The sequence below is a fragment of the Lithobates pipiens genome, unplaced genomic scaffold (assembly GCF_037356315.1).
Source record: "Lithobates pipiens isolate NorthernLeopardFrog02 unplaced genomic scaffold, aLitPip1_a1.2 Scaffold_27, whole genome shotgun sequence".
Classification (NCBI taxonomy): Eukaryota; Metazoa; Chordata; class Amphibia; order Anura; family Ranidae; genus Lithobates; species Lithobates pipiens.
This window is the reverse complement of record NW_027507788.1, coordinates 218,561,057-218,582,356: the sequence shown is the minus strand read 5'-3', so window position 1 is coordinate 218,582,356 and position 21,300 is coordinate 218,561,057. Positions and strand designations below refer to the sequence as shown.

Sequence of the window (21,300 nt, the reverse complement as noted above, 5' to 3'; positions counted from 1 at the left end):
CAGTTAGGACGTGCAGAAGGGAACCGGGAAGTTAAGCCACAACGCTTCACTTCCTGATTCCCTCACCTAGAATGGCGGCGGCAGCTGCCGAGAGCCGAGCGTTTGATCGGCTTCGGCTGCCGACATCGCTGGACCCTGGGACAGGTAAGTGACCATTTATTAGAAGTCAGCAGCTGCAGTATTTGTAAGCTGCTGGCTTTTAATATTTTTTATTTTTTTTAGGTGGACCTCCACTTTAAATACCACCAAAAGAAAACTTTGTGTGGGGGGAAAAAATGATAAAATTGTCATGTGTACAGTGTAGCACGACCGGACAATTGTCATTCAAAGTGTGACAGCGCTGAAAGCTGAAAATTGGCCTGGGCAGGAAGGGGGGTAAAAGTGCCCAGTATTGAAGTGGATATGACTGATATTGGCTGAGTTGGAGCAAATTGTTTGTTTCTTTGCTCTCTTGAGCCTTCCAATTGACCCTTGCTTACCTGGACTCCTTATTGCAGTCATGTCTCTAAGTAGCCCTATTAATTGATTTTATCTGGTCTTTTAGCCCTCTATGGTCCACGGTTGACATTTGACTTGTGAGGTGGATGATTGGTGGTGTTTCCAACTAACAGACTGGAGACAATTTACTGTTTCAATATTGGCACATCCCCTGAGGAAGCATTTGTGTGAAACATGTTGGGAAAATGTGCAATAAAACATTGTTATCCAGTACACTTGTTCATTTAGACCACCATTGCATTGTACCGTACTGTATTGCTGTGATTTCTGCATACATCTTTTTAACCCTGAGCTAAATAAAATATTTTTGTACAATTTTATATTGTGTAAATTTAAAAAAGTTTTTTTTCTTTTTTGTAACAATTGGCACCGTTAAAATCCCTTTGACTTTCCTACTACTATATTTTTCATGTTTGGGATGTGGTGGCTATCTTTAGGGGTGCTTACTTTGCCTAGTTGAACCAAATTCTCTGATTAAATCATTAATTGTATAATATTTTTTTTTTTTTTTTTAAATCATAGTTTAATTACAACAAAAAGAAAGTATAAAACAGATTGCAATTTATGGTCCCACAAGAAGACGCAGGTTGCACATTATATTGTGTAAAATAATCGGAGTCCAGGCGTTTTGTTATTCAAAATTGCTTTATCAAGAAATAATTATCTGTTTAGAGGAACTGGAAACTATTTAGTTACATTTCAACTGTTGTGTAAGCAAATGCAGTTGAAGTGATCGGTATTTACACAAGACGGACTACCGTACAGGCCTCTTCCTCCACATCTGCACACAGAGCGCACAGCAGAACTATGGACACAACATAAAAGGAACAAAAGCTGTGATTGTGATCCGTGTCATTTTTCCCAGGCAGAGCAAAGTGACAACTTTGTGTTAAACCCCAACAATGAACTTCTCTTATTTGTTCCTCTTTGGTCTGGTATGTATATTTTATCCACTTGACCTCCGGAAGATTTACCCACTTGCTGACCAGGCCATTTTTACTTTAACTGACAATTGCTCAGTCGCGCAACGCTGTACTCAAATAAAATGTATGTCATTTTTTTCCCCACCACAAATAGAGCTTTTCTTTTGGTTGTATTTTTTTTTTTTTTGATTATTTTTATTGCAGGTTTCGAAGTTAAAGCGGGGTTCCACCCTAAAGTGGAACTTCCGCTCATCGGAACCCCCCCCCTCCGGTGTCACAGTTGCCACCTTTCGGGGGGGGGGGGGTGCAGATACCTGTCTAAGCCCTTGTACACACGGTTGGACATTCCGACAACAAAATCTGACTGATTTTCTCCGGACAAAGTTGTCGGAAAATCCGATCGTTCAGAACGCGGTGATGTTATTTCCTTACGACGGGACTACGTTCAGGCTAGTAGCCAATAGCTTTGGTCTTGTAATTTGATCTGAGCATGCGTGGAACTTTGTCCAATCGGAATTCTCTACTAACGATTGGACAAAGTCCAATTGGACCATGTTGTCGGAAAATTTTATAGCCCAGCTCTAAAACTTTGTCGGTCGGATATTCCGACGGAAACAGTCCGATGGAGCCCACACATGGTCGGATTATCCGACAAAATGGTCCGATCGGACATTTTCCGCCGAAATGTCCGACCGTGTGTACAAGGGCTTAGACGGGTATTTGCACCCACTTCCAGGCATAGGCTCCCACAGGAGTCTATGCCTCTTCCTGTCCCGACGCGCTGTCTGCTGGGACACACATGGGTCCCAGAGACAGCGCGGACCCATGTGCGCGCATGCGCAGTAGGGAACCGGGAAGTGAAGACACAACGCCTGCCTCTGTGTGTCTGTGTAAATCCAGGAAGTGAACAGGCAGCAGCTTCAGCTGCCCACAGTTAAAATGTCTGAAACCAGACTCAGTGGAGGGAGATTTCTGCAGCATATTTGGCAAGTACAGAATCACAGTATATATAAAATAATATGCAAAGTGGTTGGAGGGAAGCTTCAGAATGGCAAATTATTTGAGCAGACTGCAGTTCCTCTTTAATTAAACAAGCTGAGGTTGGAAGCTGATTCGTTTCTCTACAGAATTGTGAATAATTTTGCCCTCTCTAGTTTTAGTAAATAAAACACTAAGCGACACTTTTGACACTTTTTTGGGGACCAGTGACACTAATACAGTGATCAGTGCTAACAATATGCACTGTCAATGTACTAATGTTACACTGGCAGGGAAGGAGTTAACATATAAGGGCGATCAAACGGGTTAAATGTGTTCCTAGGGAGTGCTTGCTAACTGTGTGGTGGAGGTGCTTGTACTGTGGGAAGGCAGAGATCTGTGTTCCTGCTTAGCAGATACACAGGATCACTATCTTCCCTTCTCACAGAACGGAGATCTGCCTTGTTTACATTGGCAGACCACCATTCTGCTTTTTCTCAGGAATTTTCAGCGGGGCCCCGGCGGGCATTGAGTCTGTTGGACCTGCTGATTGACTACCGCTGTGTCCAATCACAGTGGGAGTGGATGGCCGGCGGCGCTCGCATGCTCCCCCGACCCAGAAAGTCCAAAATCACATACAGGTACATGATTTTGCACAGATGAGCTGCTTTGCCATTGTGTGTGTGTGTGTGTGTGTGTGTGTGTGTGTATATATATATATATATATATGCAGTATACGCTCAGCAAGCGGGTAAACTTTGCAGTGGGGGAAGGTGGGCCCGCTACATGGGCAGAGTTGGTATAATTTCCGGAGTTCAGCTTTAATTCCTCATAGTCCATGTGACTTGGGTCATGGCAGGTTGGGGTGTGTCTTTTGGCCTCATACTTTGTGCTAAAAGGTGTCCCTTGTGTAGCGCCGGTACTCCTGAAGGCTACACGCTGTTTGTAAATTTAGTTTTTTCCTATATATTAGTTTGGTCTTGGGGTTAATTTCACTAAATTGTGATTCTGGAATCAGTTTGGCTGGATTGTACCATGTTCTGCCTGGTCATAGGTGCATGTATCATCTCTGACAAGCATTGGAACGCAGTCTGGTTGGACGCATTGGGTACCAATCTCTCTCTCGGGGAGCCAATCAGTGGGTGCGTTATCTCGCTGTGTATTCCGGGAGAGGGTACTTAAGGTGCTGAGGTCACGTGGTTCTGCGTTCTGGTCCAGAAGTATGTTCTGACTCCATGGTCCTGGTCCTCCTGACCAGCCCCCAGAGGCCCTCATGGCCTGGGGTGCGGATCCATCCGTTTCCGAGTCTCGGGACTGGCTAGTCCGAGGCGCAGTAACTGGAAGGAGGATTTCAAGGTGGTCCGGTGCCGTCTCGGATTTGGAGAGGCCCAGAAACTCAAAACGCAACCAGGGGAGGACTCTTCAGAAGAGGGCCATGCACGAAGCTGGCTGCTCGGTAAGAGCCTGGAAGCTGAGCTGTAACGACACCAAGTAAATCCGCATTCTTATGGTATCGCCGGACCAGCTGCAAGATTCTGGTACTGTAAGAAAGTTCCTAATTTCATCTTTCCGGTACAACTAAGTTCCTGTGAGAGACTTTCTGTGTTCATCTAAACTTTTACAACCGAGAGAGACATTTCAAGTGTCAGCAGTTTTCCAAACAAGTACCTGAGCTTTCCTACCCATAACCTCTATTCCCAACTGAGAGACTGTGCTTTGTTCAACGTTTTATGCAAATAAATATTCCTCCAAAGGGATTTAAGTGTCAGTCTCTGCAGTTATTGGGCCATCAACCTCGGGAACCCCCTAGACAAGAACAACGAGGTGGAGAAGGTAAACGGTAAGCCCATAAAATCAGCCGCTCCTTCGGGGGTCAGTGCTACACTTGTTCTCAGAAAGCTGGTATGAGATATGATCTAGCGCATCTAACATGTTAGTCATGTGAGTATTAGATTACTGCATTTTACCCTAATAAAGGTCAAAGAAAGAAAAAACTTTTGAACTATGGAACTTAAAAACATTGTAAGGAAGTATACATAATATTAAACCTTCCCGACCGCAGAACGCATATATGCACAGCAAGAAAGGTGGGCTTTACTGCCCACATATGCATCCATTGCAGCATGAAGGTGTGTGCACAGAGCATTAAAGTGGTGGCTGGTGCTCAATTTACTTGGGGGTAATTCACCCACAGCCCCCATCTAACCAGCCCCCCCCCCCCAGCCAGCCAAATCAAACCCCACTCCACCCTCCCATTGCTTGATCGATCACCGCTTACCCCCCACCCCCGTCACTAGATTGATTTCTGCTTTAAACGCTCGCCCACCCCATCCAGGTCATGGCTTCGGGCCTTTGACGGCTCCCCCCCCCCCCCCCGTGTCTCCTCCCGAGTCCCCTGCAGTCACTTTTCCTCCCGGCCAATCAGGACTTAGGACTCATGCCCAATTGGGTCTTGGGACTCCCAGCCAATCGGGTCTCAGGACCTGCTTCCTAAATGGCCGGGAGGAGAAGCAGGAAAACAGTAGCAATATTTATTTGTTAATGCCACACAACCAGTGCTCTGCGCCCTGAGCCCACCCTTTTTTTAAGCCAATTAGAGCCTTAGGCTCTAATCATGTGCTTTGCAAAACAAAAAAACCCTTAAAATACATGTGTCCAGCACCCTGCATGGAGATTAGGGATCAGGTGCATGGATTAGGGGGCAGTGCCCCTAATGGAGTGGCTGCCACTGCCCAAACTGTCATTGACATCTCTAGGTCAAGCTCTGATGACAAGCCAGCGAGACGGCTTCCCAATCATGTGACCACTGTAAGAGCCAATCACAGCGCTCACAAGATACAGAAGCCACAAAGCCTCCTGCGCGTTGAAGCCCACTTTAAAGGCCGCTTGGAGCTGACATTCAGGGGGTTAAAGGATAAGTCCACTCTCATTCCTGAGAAATTATGCAATAGGTTAACATTTTAAAGAGAATTTGTTGTGAGAAAAATACAGGGCTGCCATTGCAGAGCTCCTCATGAAAATGCTGTTTGCCTGGCTGTCTCTGGTGCTGTTTGAGACACTGAGCGGGAACCCCTGATCTGTATACCTATGCCTGGTCAGTGATTCAGAAGGTAATTATTGGATCAGCTGATGGCCAAGTTAATAGTATTTTCAGAAGGAGGGGTGGCAATATAGTCTACATCTCTCCAGTGAACCACCAAGGTCACAAAGGTTGTACTTGTGACCGGCCACCGTGAGGGGACCCCAAGCCAATAAGAGGGGGGCAAGCTGTAGCTTATGTGAATGGGTCCCACTGTGGGACTGTGGGTCTGACCTGAGGCAAGTAAAGTGCCTCAGGTCAGTGAGAAAGGCTCCGGGCTCTGAGGGAAAGGCCTCGGGCTCAGAGGGAAAAACCCTGCGACCAGGGAAAAGGGTCACCAAAGAAAAAGGCCCTGGTGGTTGGGGGGGGCCTTCACGGTTTCTTGCACCAGGGACCTCAAAGTTCTAGACACCCCTGTATCACAAAAACAAAATTTCAACATTAGTTTGTGTCTCTGATTTCTACAAGTAGTTCTTAGCTGTATCCCTCAATTAGCCATTATGGGTTTGCAGTTGGGTTGAACTGGGAATGGTGGTGGAGGGATCTTACCACTGGTGATGTGAAAAGAATTTGCCAGGTTTATTTTACTGCTGACCAGACAGGACTGAAATATCCATTTTGGGTGGACTCGGTCTAGGTTCTGCAACTTTCATCTGATGGTGAAGCCCCATCATGATGGTCTTGGGGGCAGGGCTGGACTGGGACAGAAATTTGGCCCTGGACTTCATCCAGACCGGCCCACTTACATTTTGAGTGCCCCATCAGCACCCCTTACATCAGAGTGTCCCATCACCAGCCCCCTTACAACAGAGTGTCCCATCACCAGCCCCCTTACAACAGAGTGTCCCATCAGCAGCCCCCTTACATCAGAGTGTCCCATCAGCAGCCCCCTTACATCAGAGTATCCCATCAGCACCCACTTACATGAGAGTGTCCCATCACCAGCCCCCTTACAATAGAGTGTCCCATCACCAGCCCCCTTACAACAGAGTGTCCCATCAGCACCACCTTACATCAGTGTCCCATCACCAGCCCCCTTACATCAGAGTTTCCCATCAGCACCCCCTTACATCAGAGTGTCCCATGAGCAGCCCCTTACATCAGAGTGTCCCATCAGCACCCCTTACATCAGAGTGTCCCATCATCAGCCCCCTTACATCAGATTGTCCCATCAGCACCCACTTACATCAGAGTGTCCCATCACCAGCCCCCTTGAAACAGTGTCCCATCAGCACCCCCTTACATAAGAGTGTCCCATCAACAGCCCCCTTACATCAGAGTGTCCCATGAGCACCCCCTTACATCAGAGTGTCCCATGAGCACCCCCTTACATCAGAGTGTCCCATCAGCACCCCCTTACATCAGAGGGGCCCATGAGCAGCCCCCTTACATCAGAATGTCCCACTAAGCCATTGGCCCACCGGGAAACTCCCGGTAGTCCCGATGGCCAGTACATGCCTGCTTGGGGGTACACAGCCTCATGGCCTCTTGATAAAAAATGGCTTTGCATTTTCACTTTCAGTGAAAACGGATTGGAGCTCCCCTGAGGACTTTCACCAGAGAATGGAACTTGACCTGTATCTACATGACACAGCATCGGTCAAAACCTGAAGAACAAGACAAGACTTGATTTTTGAAGAAGAAAAGACCCATTAAATGCAGCTTAGTATAAGAATATAAGGCGGTCCCACCAATACCACCTGACAGAGGGCTCACTTCGTCTATCCGGTTTGGGGATCTATAAGCAGAGATCAATAAATGGGAAGAGAGGGCGGTTCTCTCGCTGAGAGGGACTTCCATACAACTGGAGACAATCCACTGAAACTCATGCAAATACAATGAGATCTGTTAGAACTTGCCAATGACTCAGTCAAACACCGGCATTTATGTATCAAGGGCTGCAGATCCACTATTAGGCTGCATTGCGTAGTGCCTTTGAGTGTTTTTCTGCGTTTTTATCCACGACTTGCACGTTTTTATACAGTTTTTGAGCTTTGGTGTTTTTATTAGCCAAATAGAAAAAAACTATCATCTGTTGTATCATTTGCTGCTAAGTATTTCAGCTTTTCCATTAGCTTTTATTTCTTTTTTTTATTATTCATTTATTATGATTTTTTTTCCTTACGGTAAGGGGTTAGAGTTGAGGTTAGGTTTAGTTAGTTAGGGTTAGGATTAGGGGTTAGGGTTATTTTATTTAGTTAGGGTTAGGGTGTTAACACTACTATTACTACTACTACTAAAAAGAATAATAGAAAAATAAAATGTAAAATAAATAAAAAGAATAATAAATAAATAAAAAGAATAACAAATGTTAAATAAATACACAAATAAAGAAAAATAATCATAAAAAAATAATAAATTTAATAAATAATAATAGACGCGAGTGTATGACTCGGCCCCGCCCCTCGGTGGCCGCGTCATTGGATTTGATTGACAGCAGTGGGAGCCAATGGCTGCACTGCTATCAATCTATCCAATTAAGAGCCGCGGAGAGAGTGGCGCAGGATCGTGCCCCGCGGAAATTCGGGGCTCAGGTGAGTAAAACGGGGGGGGGGGGGGGGGCTGGGACTGCCGGACACTGCAAGGTGTTTTTCACCTTAATGGATAGGATGCATTAAGATGAAAAAACACGAGGGTTTACAACCCCTTTAAGCTTTCTCTGTGCTGTATGTATTCAGGTCTGCTGATGAAGCTCTGCTACTTCTGTCATTGTCAATGTGCACTATGCTTATTTGATTATTTCCATTTTGTTGATATTATACTATGTCTTGGGCTCAAGAAAGAGAAACATTTTGTATGTAAAAAAACAACAAAAAAAACACCCTAACACAAAATAAATAAATAATTATTGTTATTATTAATAATATTATTAATAATAATAATAATAATAGTAATTTTATTTTTTGCTCCAGTTTGGGTGTTTATTATTATTATATTTATCCTTTTTTTAAGTTAGGGGTTAATTATTATTATTTTATGTATTGTTACATATTATTAATTATTTATTTATGATGATGTTTAGTTATTTGTTTATTTTACATGTATTTATTCATATACTATTACTATTTAATTTTTTTAATTTTTCTCATTTGAGCAGAAAATTGCACAAAAATGTGCCACAAAATCGCGCGAATGGCACGTTTCTATTCATTTCTATGGGAATAAAAACGTGCCAAAACTGCTCAAATCTGCCCAATTCAAGCTGCAAAAAATAAGCTCCAGAATGTTTTCGAGCTTCAGGCGACTTGTAGTGGAGATACCGTCTCCATAGAGAACAATTAATTTTTTTTTTCTCCTCCAGTGTTTTTGGAGGTCACCAGCACTGCATCCTAGGTTGCAGGCAGCACTTCCTCCAGGCGACGGCTTCCCATGCGTCTTCTCCCTCCTCAGCGGCCAGTAGGATTGCTTCTCCTTTTCGGCCAATCGAGTGACGTGTCTCAGGACCCACTTCCTGATGGTCCATAGTATGTAGTTCATAGTATCTAGTCTCTAGTCCATAGTACCTAGGCCATAGTCCCTGGAACCTAGTCCTTGGTCCATAATACCTAGTCTATTGTCCCTAGTCCATAGCCCCTACTCCATAGCACCTAGGCCATAGTCCCTAGCATCTAATCCTTGGTCCATAGTCCCTAATCCATAGGCCATAGTCCTTAGCACCTAGTCCTTGGTCCATAGTACCAAGTCCATAGTACCTAGTCTCTAGTCCATAGTACCTAGGCCATAGTCCTTAGCATCTAGACCTTGGTTCATAGTCCCTAACCAATTGTCCCTAGTCCCTAATCCCTGGCACCTAGTCCTTGCTCCATAGTCATAGATTTATTGTCCCTAGTTCATTGTCCCTGGCACCTAGTCCTTGGTCCATAGTCATAGGTCCATTGTCCCTAGTCCATAGTCCCTAGCACCTAGTCCTTGGTCCATAGTCCCTAGTCCTTGGTCCACAGTCATAGGTCCATTGTCCCTAGTCCTTACACCTTGTACTTGGTCCATAGTACCTAGTAGATAGTACCTAGGCTATAGTTCCTAGCACCTAGTCTTTGGTCCATAGTCCCTAGTCTATAGTACCTAGGCCATAGTCCCTAGCACCTATTATTTAGTCAATAATACCTAGTCTATTGTCCCAAGTCTATAGTACCTGGTCCATACCTAGTTCCTAGTACCTAGTTCATTGTCCCTAGTCCATTGTCCAAAGTCCCTGGTACCTAGTGCTTGGTTCATAATACCTAATCCATTGTCCCTAGCCCATAGTGCCTGGCACCTAGTCCTTGGTGCATAGTCCCTAGTCCATTGTTCCTAGTCCATAGTAACTAGTCCATAGTCCATCTCAGGAGTAAGCAAGAGAGGGTGGCTACATTCCTGCATGCGGTGGAACTATGGAGAATGAATGTAGCCACCCTCTAACAGGAAGTTAGATCACAGCAGCAAAAAAAAAGAATGTAATTTGGAGGCTGAAAGCGATAGAATGGGTTATATTACTGGTATTGATTTAGTGTGGCTGCCATTTATTTTGAATAGGTTGCCAACACACAAGAACAGACCAAAAACAGCATATTTTTTGACACAGCACACAACAACGCATGTTAGCACCCTACTATGCCTTTTGGTGGTCTACAATGCATGTGCGTATGCGTCAGATCTGCTCTAGTACTTTGGGGCGCCATGCAAAATGAATGGCGTGAAAAGCACCCTGTAATGTGCGTAAACATGCATCATGTTATTGCGCACATTACCACATCACTCCACAGCGCAAAAGTGATATTGAGGCCTTAAAGAGCCCCTAACTCCTTTAGACTAAATCTAAAGTTTTGGGGCCTAAGAAAAATTCCTTGTTGTCCATAGCAACCATTCCTTGCTTTATTCTGAACTCTTCACTCCAGACAGAATAAGCCCCAATAAGTGGTTATAATATGTGAAAGATCCCCCCTTGTATTTATGGGTTTGTCTGTGGTTGGGGCAGTGCCAGATTTCTGAACGCATGCCGATAACTCACACACCTGGAATTTGTAGGCATGCTTTAGAATTGTGGCCTGTACCTGTCAGAAACATGGCTCAGGCCTGGTGGGGGCGGCACTGAGGCCCGAGTGTCCAGAACACCAACTTTCTGTCCCCGGTGCATGCTCAGCACCTGGGCTAGACAGCATCACTGGTTGCTAGGACATAATGGGGAACTAGTTGGAGGACCTTTCACATGATGGGGGGGGGGCTCTGAGGTGATGGTGCACCTCTAATGTGATGGAGGGTCCTTTGATGTAATGGGGGTACCTCTGATTTGATGGAGGACCTCTAATGTGATGGAGTCCTTTGATGTGAGGAGGGGACCTCTAATGTGATAGGGGGCCCATTGATGTGATGAGGGGACCTCTAATGTGATGGGGGGACCTCTTATGTGATGGGGTCGGAGGGGGCTCTGATGTGATGCAGAATGTCTGATGTGATAAGGGGATCATCTGATGTCATGGAGGGGGGGGGGCCTCTGATGTGAAGAAAAAGGGATCTCTGACGTGATGGGAGGGACCTCTGATGTGATTGGGGGGGGTGGTTTCTGATGTGATGAGGGATGGGATGTTTTCTGATGTGATGAGGGAGGGGAAGGTTTCTGATGTGATGGGGGAGGGTATGGTTTCTGATGTGATGGGGGGAACTCTGATGTAATGAGGGGATCTCTCATGTGATGGGGGAGGGGGGCTCTGATGTGATGGGGACCGCTGATGTTATGGGGTGTCTCTGATATGATAGAGGACCTCTGATATAATGGGGGGGGGGGGCTCTGATATGATGGGAGACCTCTGATGTAATGGAGGGCCTGTGGTGTAGTTGGGGGGGTGCCTTGATGTGATGGAGGACCTGGGATGTAATGGGGGACCTTTAATGTGATGGGAAGACCTCTGAATTGATGGGGGACCTATGATATGATGTAAAAGGGAACTTCTGATGTAATAGGGGGACTTCAAAATGTGATGGAGGGTCCTTTGATGTGATGGGGGTACCTCTGATATGATGAGGGGACCTCTAATGTGATGGGGACCTTTGATGTTATGGGGGGTACCTCTGATGTGATGGGGAGCCTTTGATGTGATGGGGTGGCCTTTTATGTGATGGGGGGGGGGCCCTTTGATGTGATGAGGGGACCTCTGATGTGATAAGGGGGTCATCTGATGTCATGAAGGGGGAGGGGGCTCTGATGTGAAGAAGAAGGGATATCTGATGTGATGGGAGGGACATCTGATGTGATGAGGGGATCTCTGATGTGATGGGAGGGACATCTGATGTGATGAGGGGATCTCTGATGTGATGGGGGGATCTCTCATGTGGTGAGGGGATTTATAATGTGATGAAGGGATCTCTGATGTGATGGGGGGATCTCTCATGTGGTGAGGGGATTTATAATGTGATGAAGGGATCTCTGATGTGATGGGGGAGGGGCGCTCTGATGTGATGAGGACCTCTGATGTGATGAGGGGTCTATCATATGGTAGAGAACCTCTGATGTAATAGGGGGGCTCTGATGTAATGGGGGCCTGTGGTGTAGTGGGGGGGGCTTTGATGTGATGGGGGGACCTCTGATATGATGGAGAACCTCTAATGTAATAGGGAACCTCTGATGTAATGGGGGGACTTCTAATGTGATGTGGGACCTCTGATGTAAAGGGAGGGGCGGCTCTGATATGATTGTGGAACCTCTTCATTGATAGGAGAACTTCTGATGTGATGGGGGACCTCTGATATGATGGAGCTCTTACATGATGGGACCTCTGATGTGATTGGTAGGACCTGTGATTTGATGGGGGGGGGGGGGGCTCCTGGTGTGAAGTAAGTTGATTTCCTCAAGGCAGTTGTGTGCATTGTCCCAGGCTCAGGTTTCCAATTGATAAGTAACGTTTAATAAGCTCTTAGAGATTTAGCAAACTTTAGAAAGGTGCCGCCATCTTCATTCTTCTATAGAAGCCTCTACTATAGTGCCTATTATATATACTGTATATTACATCCCAATTATGGCTGCTTCCCTTTGGTTCTCTTGCCTTTTACAGCCCAGCCGAAGACAATGCCCCATTGTCAAGCTTTGTGGACCCCCCGAAGGGGTTAAAACAGCTTATTTGTGCACTGTAGGCCTTGTTTGTGTACTGTAAATTCGGAGAACAGGTGCCACAGGAATGTAATCAGCCTCCAGAATCAGCCGTCGCTCTGGTTTCTCTGAGATCGGAGCTTTCCCACGGTGAACTGTCTCATTTGTGTCATGTTACAATTGAGCTACGCCCGGTCCACCTGCTGAGGAGGGAAGGCCTGAACCCCCCCTCAGATATGGTCAGCCCTCACAGGCACACTTCCATTATCTGCATTGTTCCCTTCATTGGTTCTCAAGTGTGGGAAACTCTACAATGTAATGAGACTCGTCTGACGGCGTCGGCCTCCGGGTATAAATACAGTACAGGGCTGAGCTGGCCTTCCATTCTGCACCACACACACACACCAGACACCTCACTCCAAGAACAACATGGCGTCTGGCTTCCATATTGTCCAGGAGGCCGATAAGGTCCAGCTCAGGAAAAATAAGGTACAGGCCAGCGTGGGGTGGGGGCGGGGTCATCTGACCGCGGTGGGACGGGACATGAAGTCTGCCAACCACCAACATGGCTGTCCAGTGGGCCTAATTATCTGCTTTCGACCACTTTAGATACGGAAACCGGTCATCGAGAAGATGCGGAGAGACCGTATAAACCACAGCATCGAACAGCTCCGCGTACTGCTGGAGAAAGACATCCAGAGCCAGCACCAGAACTCCAAGTTGGAGAAGGCCGACATTTTGGAAATGGCGGTTAATTACCTACGGCAACAGAAAACGCATCAAAACGGTGAGTAAGGAAAGCCTCGCAATACAATATGAAGGGAAATCAATAGAAAGGTAGATGGAAAGACAGACATGTATAAATAACAACGATAATCAATATATAATACAGTATAATAATAATAATACTAGTGCTAATATTAATAACATATAATGGTTTGGAGATCTACTAGTGGATATTGAAAAAAAAAAAAAAATAGCGTTAATAATAATAAAACTAATAATAATGTTTTGGAAGCTTAATAGTGATATTGTAAAAAAACGCACTGATAATAATAATAATATAAATCATGTAATTATTATTATTATTATTATTACCATTATTGTTAGTATTATTGTTATTATTAACTTTTTTTATTACTGATATTATTATCGGTAGTAGTCTTAGCACTATTTTTTTTCCAATACCACTAATAAATCTTCAAACTATTTAATGCTATTAATATTATTATTATTATTATTATTATGCCTTGTTAATATTTTTAGTAGAAGTATTAGTATTAGAACTATTAGCACTATTACTTACTTACTTAAATCTCCAAACCATATATGCTAATATTATTATTATGATTATTATACTATTATTATTATGATTAATAATATCACCAATAATGTTATTAGTAATAGTATTAGCACTATTACAATTTCTTTTTCAATACCACTATTAAATATCCATATATATATATTCAATATTAATAATCTTTTTAGTAGAAGTATTAGCACTATTACTTTTTTTAATACCACTATTAAATCTCCAAACCATTTATTGTAATATTATTATTATGATTATTAGAACTATTATTATTGTTGTTGTTACTATTCTTATTATTCATAATACCAATAATGTTATTAGTAATAGTATTAGCACTATAAAAAATTGTTTTCAATATCACTATTAAATCTCCATATACATATTCAATAATAATAATCGTTTTAGTAGAAGTATTAGCACTATTACTTTTTTTAATACCACTATTAAATATCCAAACCATTTATTGTAATATTATTATTATGATTATTAGAACTATTATTATTATTGTTACTATTATTATTATTATTCATATTACCAATAATGTTATTAGTAATAGTATTAGCATTATTCCAATTTTTTTCAATACCGCTATTAAATCTACAAATAATTATATGTGATGATTACTATTATTATGATTAATAGCACTATTATTATTAGCACTTTTATTGTGTTTATTTACAATACCCACTATTAAACCTCCAAACCATTATATGCCATTTATATTAATATTATTATTTTAGAACTAATATTATTTTATATACAATACCACTATTACACCTCCAAACCGTTATAATGCCACTAACATTAATTTCATTATTATTTTAATACTACGATTATTTTATTTACAATACCACTATTGCACTTCCAAACCATTATATGCCATTAATGTTATTATTTTAGAACTAATATCATTTTAATTTACAATACCACTATTAAACCTCCAAACCGTTATATGGCATTAATATTGTTATTATTATTTTAAAACGAATATTATTTGATTTACATAACCACTATTACACTTCCAAACCATTATATGCCACTAATATTAATATTATTATTTTAGAACTAAGATAATATTTTATTTGCAATACCACTATTACACCTTCAAACCATTATATACCATTAATATTATTATTATTATTTTAGAACTAATATTATTTTATATACAATACCACTATTACACCTCCAAACCGTTATATGCCACTAACATTAATATTATTATTTTAAAACTAATATTATTTTAGTTGCAATACCACTATTACATTTCCAAACCATTATATGCCATTATAGATAACAAAACAGTGCTGCGCTACCAAATAACTAACTATAACTTACTGAATGTTGATACTCAAAAGAATAAGTGATCAAAACCTGCAAAAAAAAAAAGCAAGATACAAGGTGCACAGTCAATTATTCAGATAGGGTTCAGACAGATTCCCTCTCAAGGTATTCTTTTGCGTATCAACATTCAGTAATTTATAGTTAATTATTTGGTAGCATTGTTTTGTTATCTATATTATCTATATAAAGTGAACACGTTTTCTGTGCTCGCAGCAGCCAGGTGGGGGTGTATTTTGTAATATCACTCACTTATATATTTGTGTTTATATATTTTGACCATTATACAATATGCAAGTTATTGCCATAAAAAGTGTTTGGGGACCCGGGTCCTGCCCCAGGGGACATGCATCAATGCAAAAAAAAGTTTTAAAAAGCGTCCAATTTTTTGGGAGCAGTGATTTTAATAATGCTTAAAGTGAAAAAAATAAAAGTGAAATATTCCTTTAAATTTCATACCTGGGGGGTGTCTAAAGTATGCCTGTAAAGGGGCGCATGTTTCCCAGTGTTTAGATCAGTCCCTGCACAAAATGACATTTCTAAAGGAAAAAAAGTCATTTAAAACTGCATGCGGCTATAATGAATTGTCGGTCCCGCAATACAGATAAAAGAAATTGAAAAAAGGGCAAGACCCCCCCCCCCCCCCCTACAGACCATTACTAGGCCCTCTTTGGGTCTGGTATGAATATTAAGGGGAACCCTGAACCAAAATTTTAAAAACAAATTGCGTTGGGGTCCCCCCAAATTCCATACCAAGCCCTTCAGGTCTGGTGTGGATTTTAAGGGGAACCCCACGGCAAAATAAAAAAAAATGGCGTGGGGGTCCCCCCAAAAATCCATACCAGACCCTTATCCAAGCACGCAGCCTGACAGGCCACAGGAAAAGAGGTTAGGGATGAGAGAGCGCCCCCCCCCCCCGAACTGTACGCGCCTGGTATGGATTTTTGGGTGACACCCCCTGCCATGCCCCCTCAGAATTATACTGGGTTTTGGAATTTACAAATGTGGCAATATAGAAATCAGGTGAAAGATCACCGGGAAACACTTTCTGAAAGATAAAAAGTGCATTTTATACACAACTATATGAATCAGACCAAAATGAGGAGGGACAGAGGGACTTATTTTTACCCCCCCCCCCCTCCAAATTTACATGGCAGCCACGGGGGTGAGTTCACATTGTTGTAGCTGTGATATTTTGACTTTGCAGTGCTACAATTATAACTCAACATGTCGGCTTCAACAGGCGGTACCACCAATGGGACCATGTAGTGCCCCATCATTGGTGTCAGTGGGAGGAATAGTGCCCCATTATTGCTGTCAGTGGGAGGAATAGTACCCCATCATTGGTGTCAGTGGGCGGAATAGTGCCCCATCATTGGTGTCAGTGGGAGGAATAGTGCCCCATCATTGGTGTCAGTGGGAGGAATAGTACCCCATCATTGCTGTCAGTGGGAGGAATAGTGCCCCATCATTGGTGTCAGTGGGCGGAATAGTGCCCCATCATTGGTGTCAGTGGGAGGAATAGTGCCCCATCATTGGTGTCAGTGGGAGGAATAGTGCCCCATCATTGGTGTCAGTGGGAGGAATAGTGCCCCATCATTGGTGTCAGTGGGAGGACACAGTCCGCAGTTTATATGAACCTTTCATGCTATCACATATGTATTTTTGGCATATGAAATGCGTTTGTTCTCTTCAATCAGGAAGGGATTAGGATTCCCCTGTATCCCCATTATAGGGGAGTTGCACACACCCAGGTTTATAACCAATCACTGGGACTCCAGTACTTTATTAATGTTTGGTTTCATTTATTTACACCCCTGATGCCACGTCACTTTGTGACACTTGTGTGTTTATTTCCCGGTACTAGATGGTTTAACGGTCAGTACCTACCTGAGCTGCCTTAGGCTAGTATATTCCATTATATTAACACAGCCTATGCCACGGATTGAATACTCACCCTGTGAAGAGTGATCTGTCAAATCGCTCTTCAGTGTAAAGGTAGCGCCACATACACCCCACTTTTTTTCACTTTTATCCTGGAGTCCCCATTGGGGAGTTCATCGGGGGGAGGCTGCAACCTGGTTTATGTCCTAAAGCGCAGAATTACAATTATTTTACTATGTTCTATATATTGTATATGATTTATATTTCATATATCTCTTTTTGCCTCTTTCCTTGCTCTAGACTCCCAGAACGCCCAGGACTTGTACTATCAGGGGTATTACATGTGCCTGAAGGAGACGGTGGGATTTCTGCACACCCACGGCCAGACGAAGGCCAAGATCCTGCGCCATATCTGCAGGCAGCAAAGCCCACCCTCAGCAGAGCGCAGTCTCCATCACCCGGCCCCCTCGCTGGAGAGAAGACCATGCAGCCCCTCGGAGGGTCACAGGGACATATGGAGGCCGTGGTAGACCCCCCCCCCTCGGGGCACCGTCACTGCTATATACTCCAGTGTTCTGTATTATAAGAATATTGTGGCCACCAATGCTACCCCAGCTGGAGGACGGGGTTGGCTGATGTGAGGTTTCCCCCTACTGGCCGTGACATGCAAAAGCAGTGGAGCTTCGACCAGAACCGTTTTACGTTTCGGGGCGGTCAGGGGAGGGTCAAACTTTAATTTGTTGCTTCTTGTGTGGCGCAAGAGACAAAAACACGGCGAAGACCTTCACCCTGGAGGGGGCTCCAGGTTCCCATAGACATTCCTTTCCGCAGACAGGAAGGAATTAATGAAGCCTGAATAGGCTATACCAGTGATGGGGAACCTTGGCACCCCAGATGTTTTGGAACTACATTTCCCATGATGCTCCTGCACTCTAAAGTATAGTTGAGCATCATGGGAAATGTAGTTCCAAAACATCTGGGGGTGCCAAGGTTCGCCATCACTGGGCTATACTATAGATAAAGTCATACCATTCCTAAAGCTCTTTTCTGCAATATGGTTTGATGTGTCGTTCCGCTGCTTTGGGATATTACCAGTACCGGGGCAGTTTTGTCCATCGCTCGGGGCAAGAATGTGGGACTGCGCCCCCTCCCCCACAGTGGAATGGGTTTACTGCCCTCTGTTTCGTTCTTTGCTTCTCTTTGCCCATGGGCAGCTTTCCCCCATGCCCACCCCTTGCCCTGGCCCTGGGTATTACAGCAATGCTTGTGAAAAGGCTTCTTTTAGATGCACCGAAAATATAGGCCACTGAAACGTATCGGCCGAAAATGTTGTTATTGGCATTTTCCTGATAAGAGAAAAAGGTGCCGATGATGGTGCCGAAAACGGACATGATTTTGCCGCGATTTAGCCACCATTTACTGTGCTTATTGTTTTTTCATAGGTTATGTGACTCTACAACCGCATCAAAAGCGCAACATGGGTACATTATTGATGCGTTCTTGCTGCATTTTTAATGCATTTCAATTTGGAGATGTTTCTGTAGAACCACATTAACAGGACGACATTACCCTATGGGGGGGGGGGGGGGGGTCTGTTCCTTATTCCTATAGGTGCCCAATTTTGGATTTTGACTACAGACCCCACTATCCTCTTGTCCTTTCTGTACCTATCTTTTTTTTTTTTTTGGTGGCACCACCAGCGGGTTGATCGGGAGCCGTTCTCCCATCGATCGAACTGAGGGGAAGAGACCATGGAGGAAGAGGAGAGCCGCGGGATAGCACGCTGTTACTGGTGCTTACATTATAATTGTCTCCGCTCTGCTCGACACAGGCCTGCCTCCTCCTGACCTGCGCCTGCGATAGACAGAACGCCGGTCCAATGCTGCGATGCGTTCTGCCTGTCACAGGCACAGGGTCAGGAGGAGGCGGGGCTGTGTCGAGCAGAGAGGAGACAATTATAATGTAAGCGCCGGTAATGGCGTGCTATCCCGCGGCTCTCCTCTTTTTCCAGTCATGCATTCCTCTGCCCAGACGAGGCTGCAGTGGGCACAGTGAGGCTGCAGTGGGCACAGTGAGGCTGCAGTGGGCACAGTGAGGCTACAATGGGCACAGTAAGGCTGCAATAGTGGGCACAGCGTTGCTGCAATGGTGGGCACAGCGAGGCTGCAATGGTGGGCACAGCGTGGCTGCAATGGTGGGCACAGCCTGGCTGCAATAATGGCCACAGTGTGGCTGCAATAATGGCCACAGTGTGGCTGCAATGGTGGGCACAGTGTGGCTGCAATGGTGGGCACAGCATGGCTGCCATGTGGTGCAAACACCGTTTACATATGTGGGCGTGACCTACGTATGTGCTCACTACTCTGCACAAGCACAGGGGCACGCGTTACATTTTTTTTACATTTTTTTATTCATTTTATCACTTTTTTATTTTTACACTGTGCCTTTTTAAAAAATAGATATTTTATATCACTTTTATCATACCTACAACATTTTTGAAATGGGAAGGAGGGACACCTATTAGCAAAAGTTTTTAGACAGAGGCCACATCCCTTTAAAAGGAGAGTTATTGAAAAAAAAAATGATTGGTTAAACCCACAAGTGCTTATTTTTTTTTTTTATTATTCCTTTATATCGGCTTTTGAAATTTATAAATTCGGTAATTTAGAAATTGGATGAAAGGTTTAGCACTGGGAAACACTTTTTGAAAGATTAAAATTGCATTTTTATATGCTACTATATAGATCAGACCCAAATGAGGGACAAATGAGAGGGACAGAGGGACATTGCTCCAAATCCGGGACAGTCCCTCCAAATCCGGGACAGTCCTTTCATATATCCGGGACAGTCCCTCCAAATCCGGGGACAGTTGGGAGCTATGCTTTTATTGCTATCGCAAGCAATGTAAACATCCCTTATGATAACAATACAGCATGACAGGTCCTCTTTATTGAGAGATCTGGGGTCTAAAAGACCCAAAAAAATCCCTCCTTAGAAGATAAAAAAACACGTTAACACGGTCCGAGAACTTAGAAGTGACGCCATGACGTCGCCCCGGACCTCCAAGGACATAGAGATGTGTGGTGGTGGTGTCAGAAACCTTGAATCAGACGAGACAGAAGTACAATTAAATCACACTTGTTTGTTAAATAAAATAAAAATAGAAAAAGCGTAGTCAAAGCATAGCCAGAGTCCAGTAACCGGATCGAGTAGTCAGCCAGGCCAGATTTCAATAACCAGATTGGGTAATCAGCCAGGCCAGAAGACAGGGATCCAAGTAGAGCAACAGCAAGCAGGATAAGGAGCCAGAAGGGATGTCAGCAAGCCAGTCTTTAAACAGAACCGCAGGAGATGGTTTCTTATGATGTGTCCAAGGCGAAGGCAGAGGTGAAGTGAGCTGGAAGGCTTTAAGTAGGCAGGTCAGACGAGCAGGATCAGGAACAGCTGGTAACTGTGGAGAGAGATGAGAGCTGGCAATTAGCCGACAGCTGAGTAGCCAGCCCAGAGAAGGAAGGGCTAAGCCAGCCCTGACAGGTGGCCATCTTGCCATCGCTTATCTCTATGGGAAGACACTTGCCGGCGCCGGGTGGCTCCTGGGCACCTCTCCTGCCATTTTCTAAAAGTGATCCCGCGGCGAACCTACCGCAGGGATCGCTTTTATCTGAAAGAGAATCGCCTGGGGGGAAAAGAAAATACCGGGGCTGTGGCGTCTAGATGCAGCCAAAACCCAGATATTGAGGTATTTTCTCCATATAGGAGGTCGGCAAGGGGTTGAGGACACGCTAACCTCCATATTTAAACAGATAAAACTCCGAAAAATATATATTTTAATGTTTCTAATATATAATCACGTATCCTCAGGGAGTGTCGGCAGCTGTACAAACGATTGTCTTTTGTAAAGATGTTGCAAACGTTTATTGGGTTTCCTTTATCAAAGCGTCTGAAATTAGCACTGTCTGTGCTGCCCAGGTGCAGGTAACAGAGGGGGGCTTTGGCTAATAATTAAATAAAATAAACCAGAGATTCTGATTGGCTGCCGTGGAGCCGCACAGACACTTCCTGTTGGAAATACTTTCATAGATGAAGCTCTATCCCGTTACATTTGTTATGGGCAATATTTGCCCCGGGTGCGATTATAAGATTTATGTATTTGTCGGTCACGTTGGGTGACTTGTCATGTTTCTGTAAAGTATAAAATTCTTATAAATAAAATTATTTTGCTAATACA

At 43.9% G+C, this 21,300-nt stretch overlaps 1 protein-coding gene across 18 annotated transcripts in view; it reads left to right on the top strand.

The window, feature by feature from the left end:
* Window positions 1–21,300, top strand: part of LOC143934553 (transcription factor HES-5-like) — a 215,884-nt gene extending 194,584 nt beyond the window's left edge. For 11 of the 18 annotated variants that reach the window (XR_013263298.1, XR_013263303.1, XR_013263304.1 and 8 more), the window contains one exon: window positions 13,148–13,290. Coding sequence is in view for 6 of the 18 variants with exons in the window: in XM_077458268.1 (XP_077314394.1) it covers window positions 12,968–13,027; window positions 13,148–13,325; window positions 17,373–17,602 (468 nt within the window). In the remaining 12 variants the exon portion in view is untranslated. Of the gene's footprint in view, window positions 1–12,285; window positions 13,028–13,147; window positions 13,326–17,372 lie in introns of those variants that run through there. The other 7 variants (XM_077458273.1, XM_077458269.1, XM_077458271.1 and 4 more) reach the window with 3 other exon arrangements.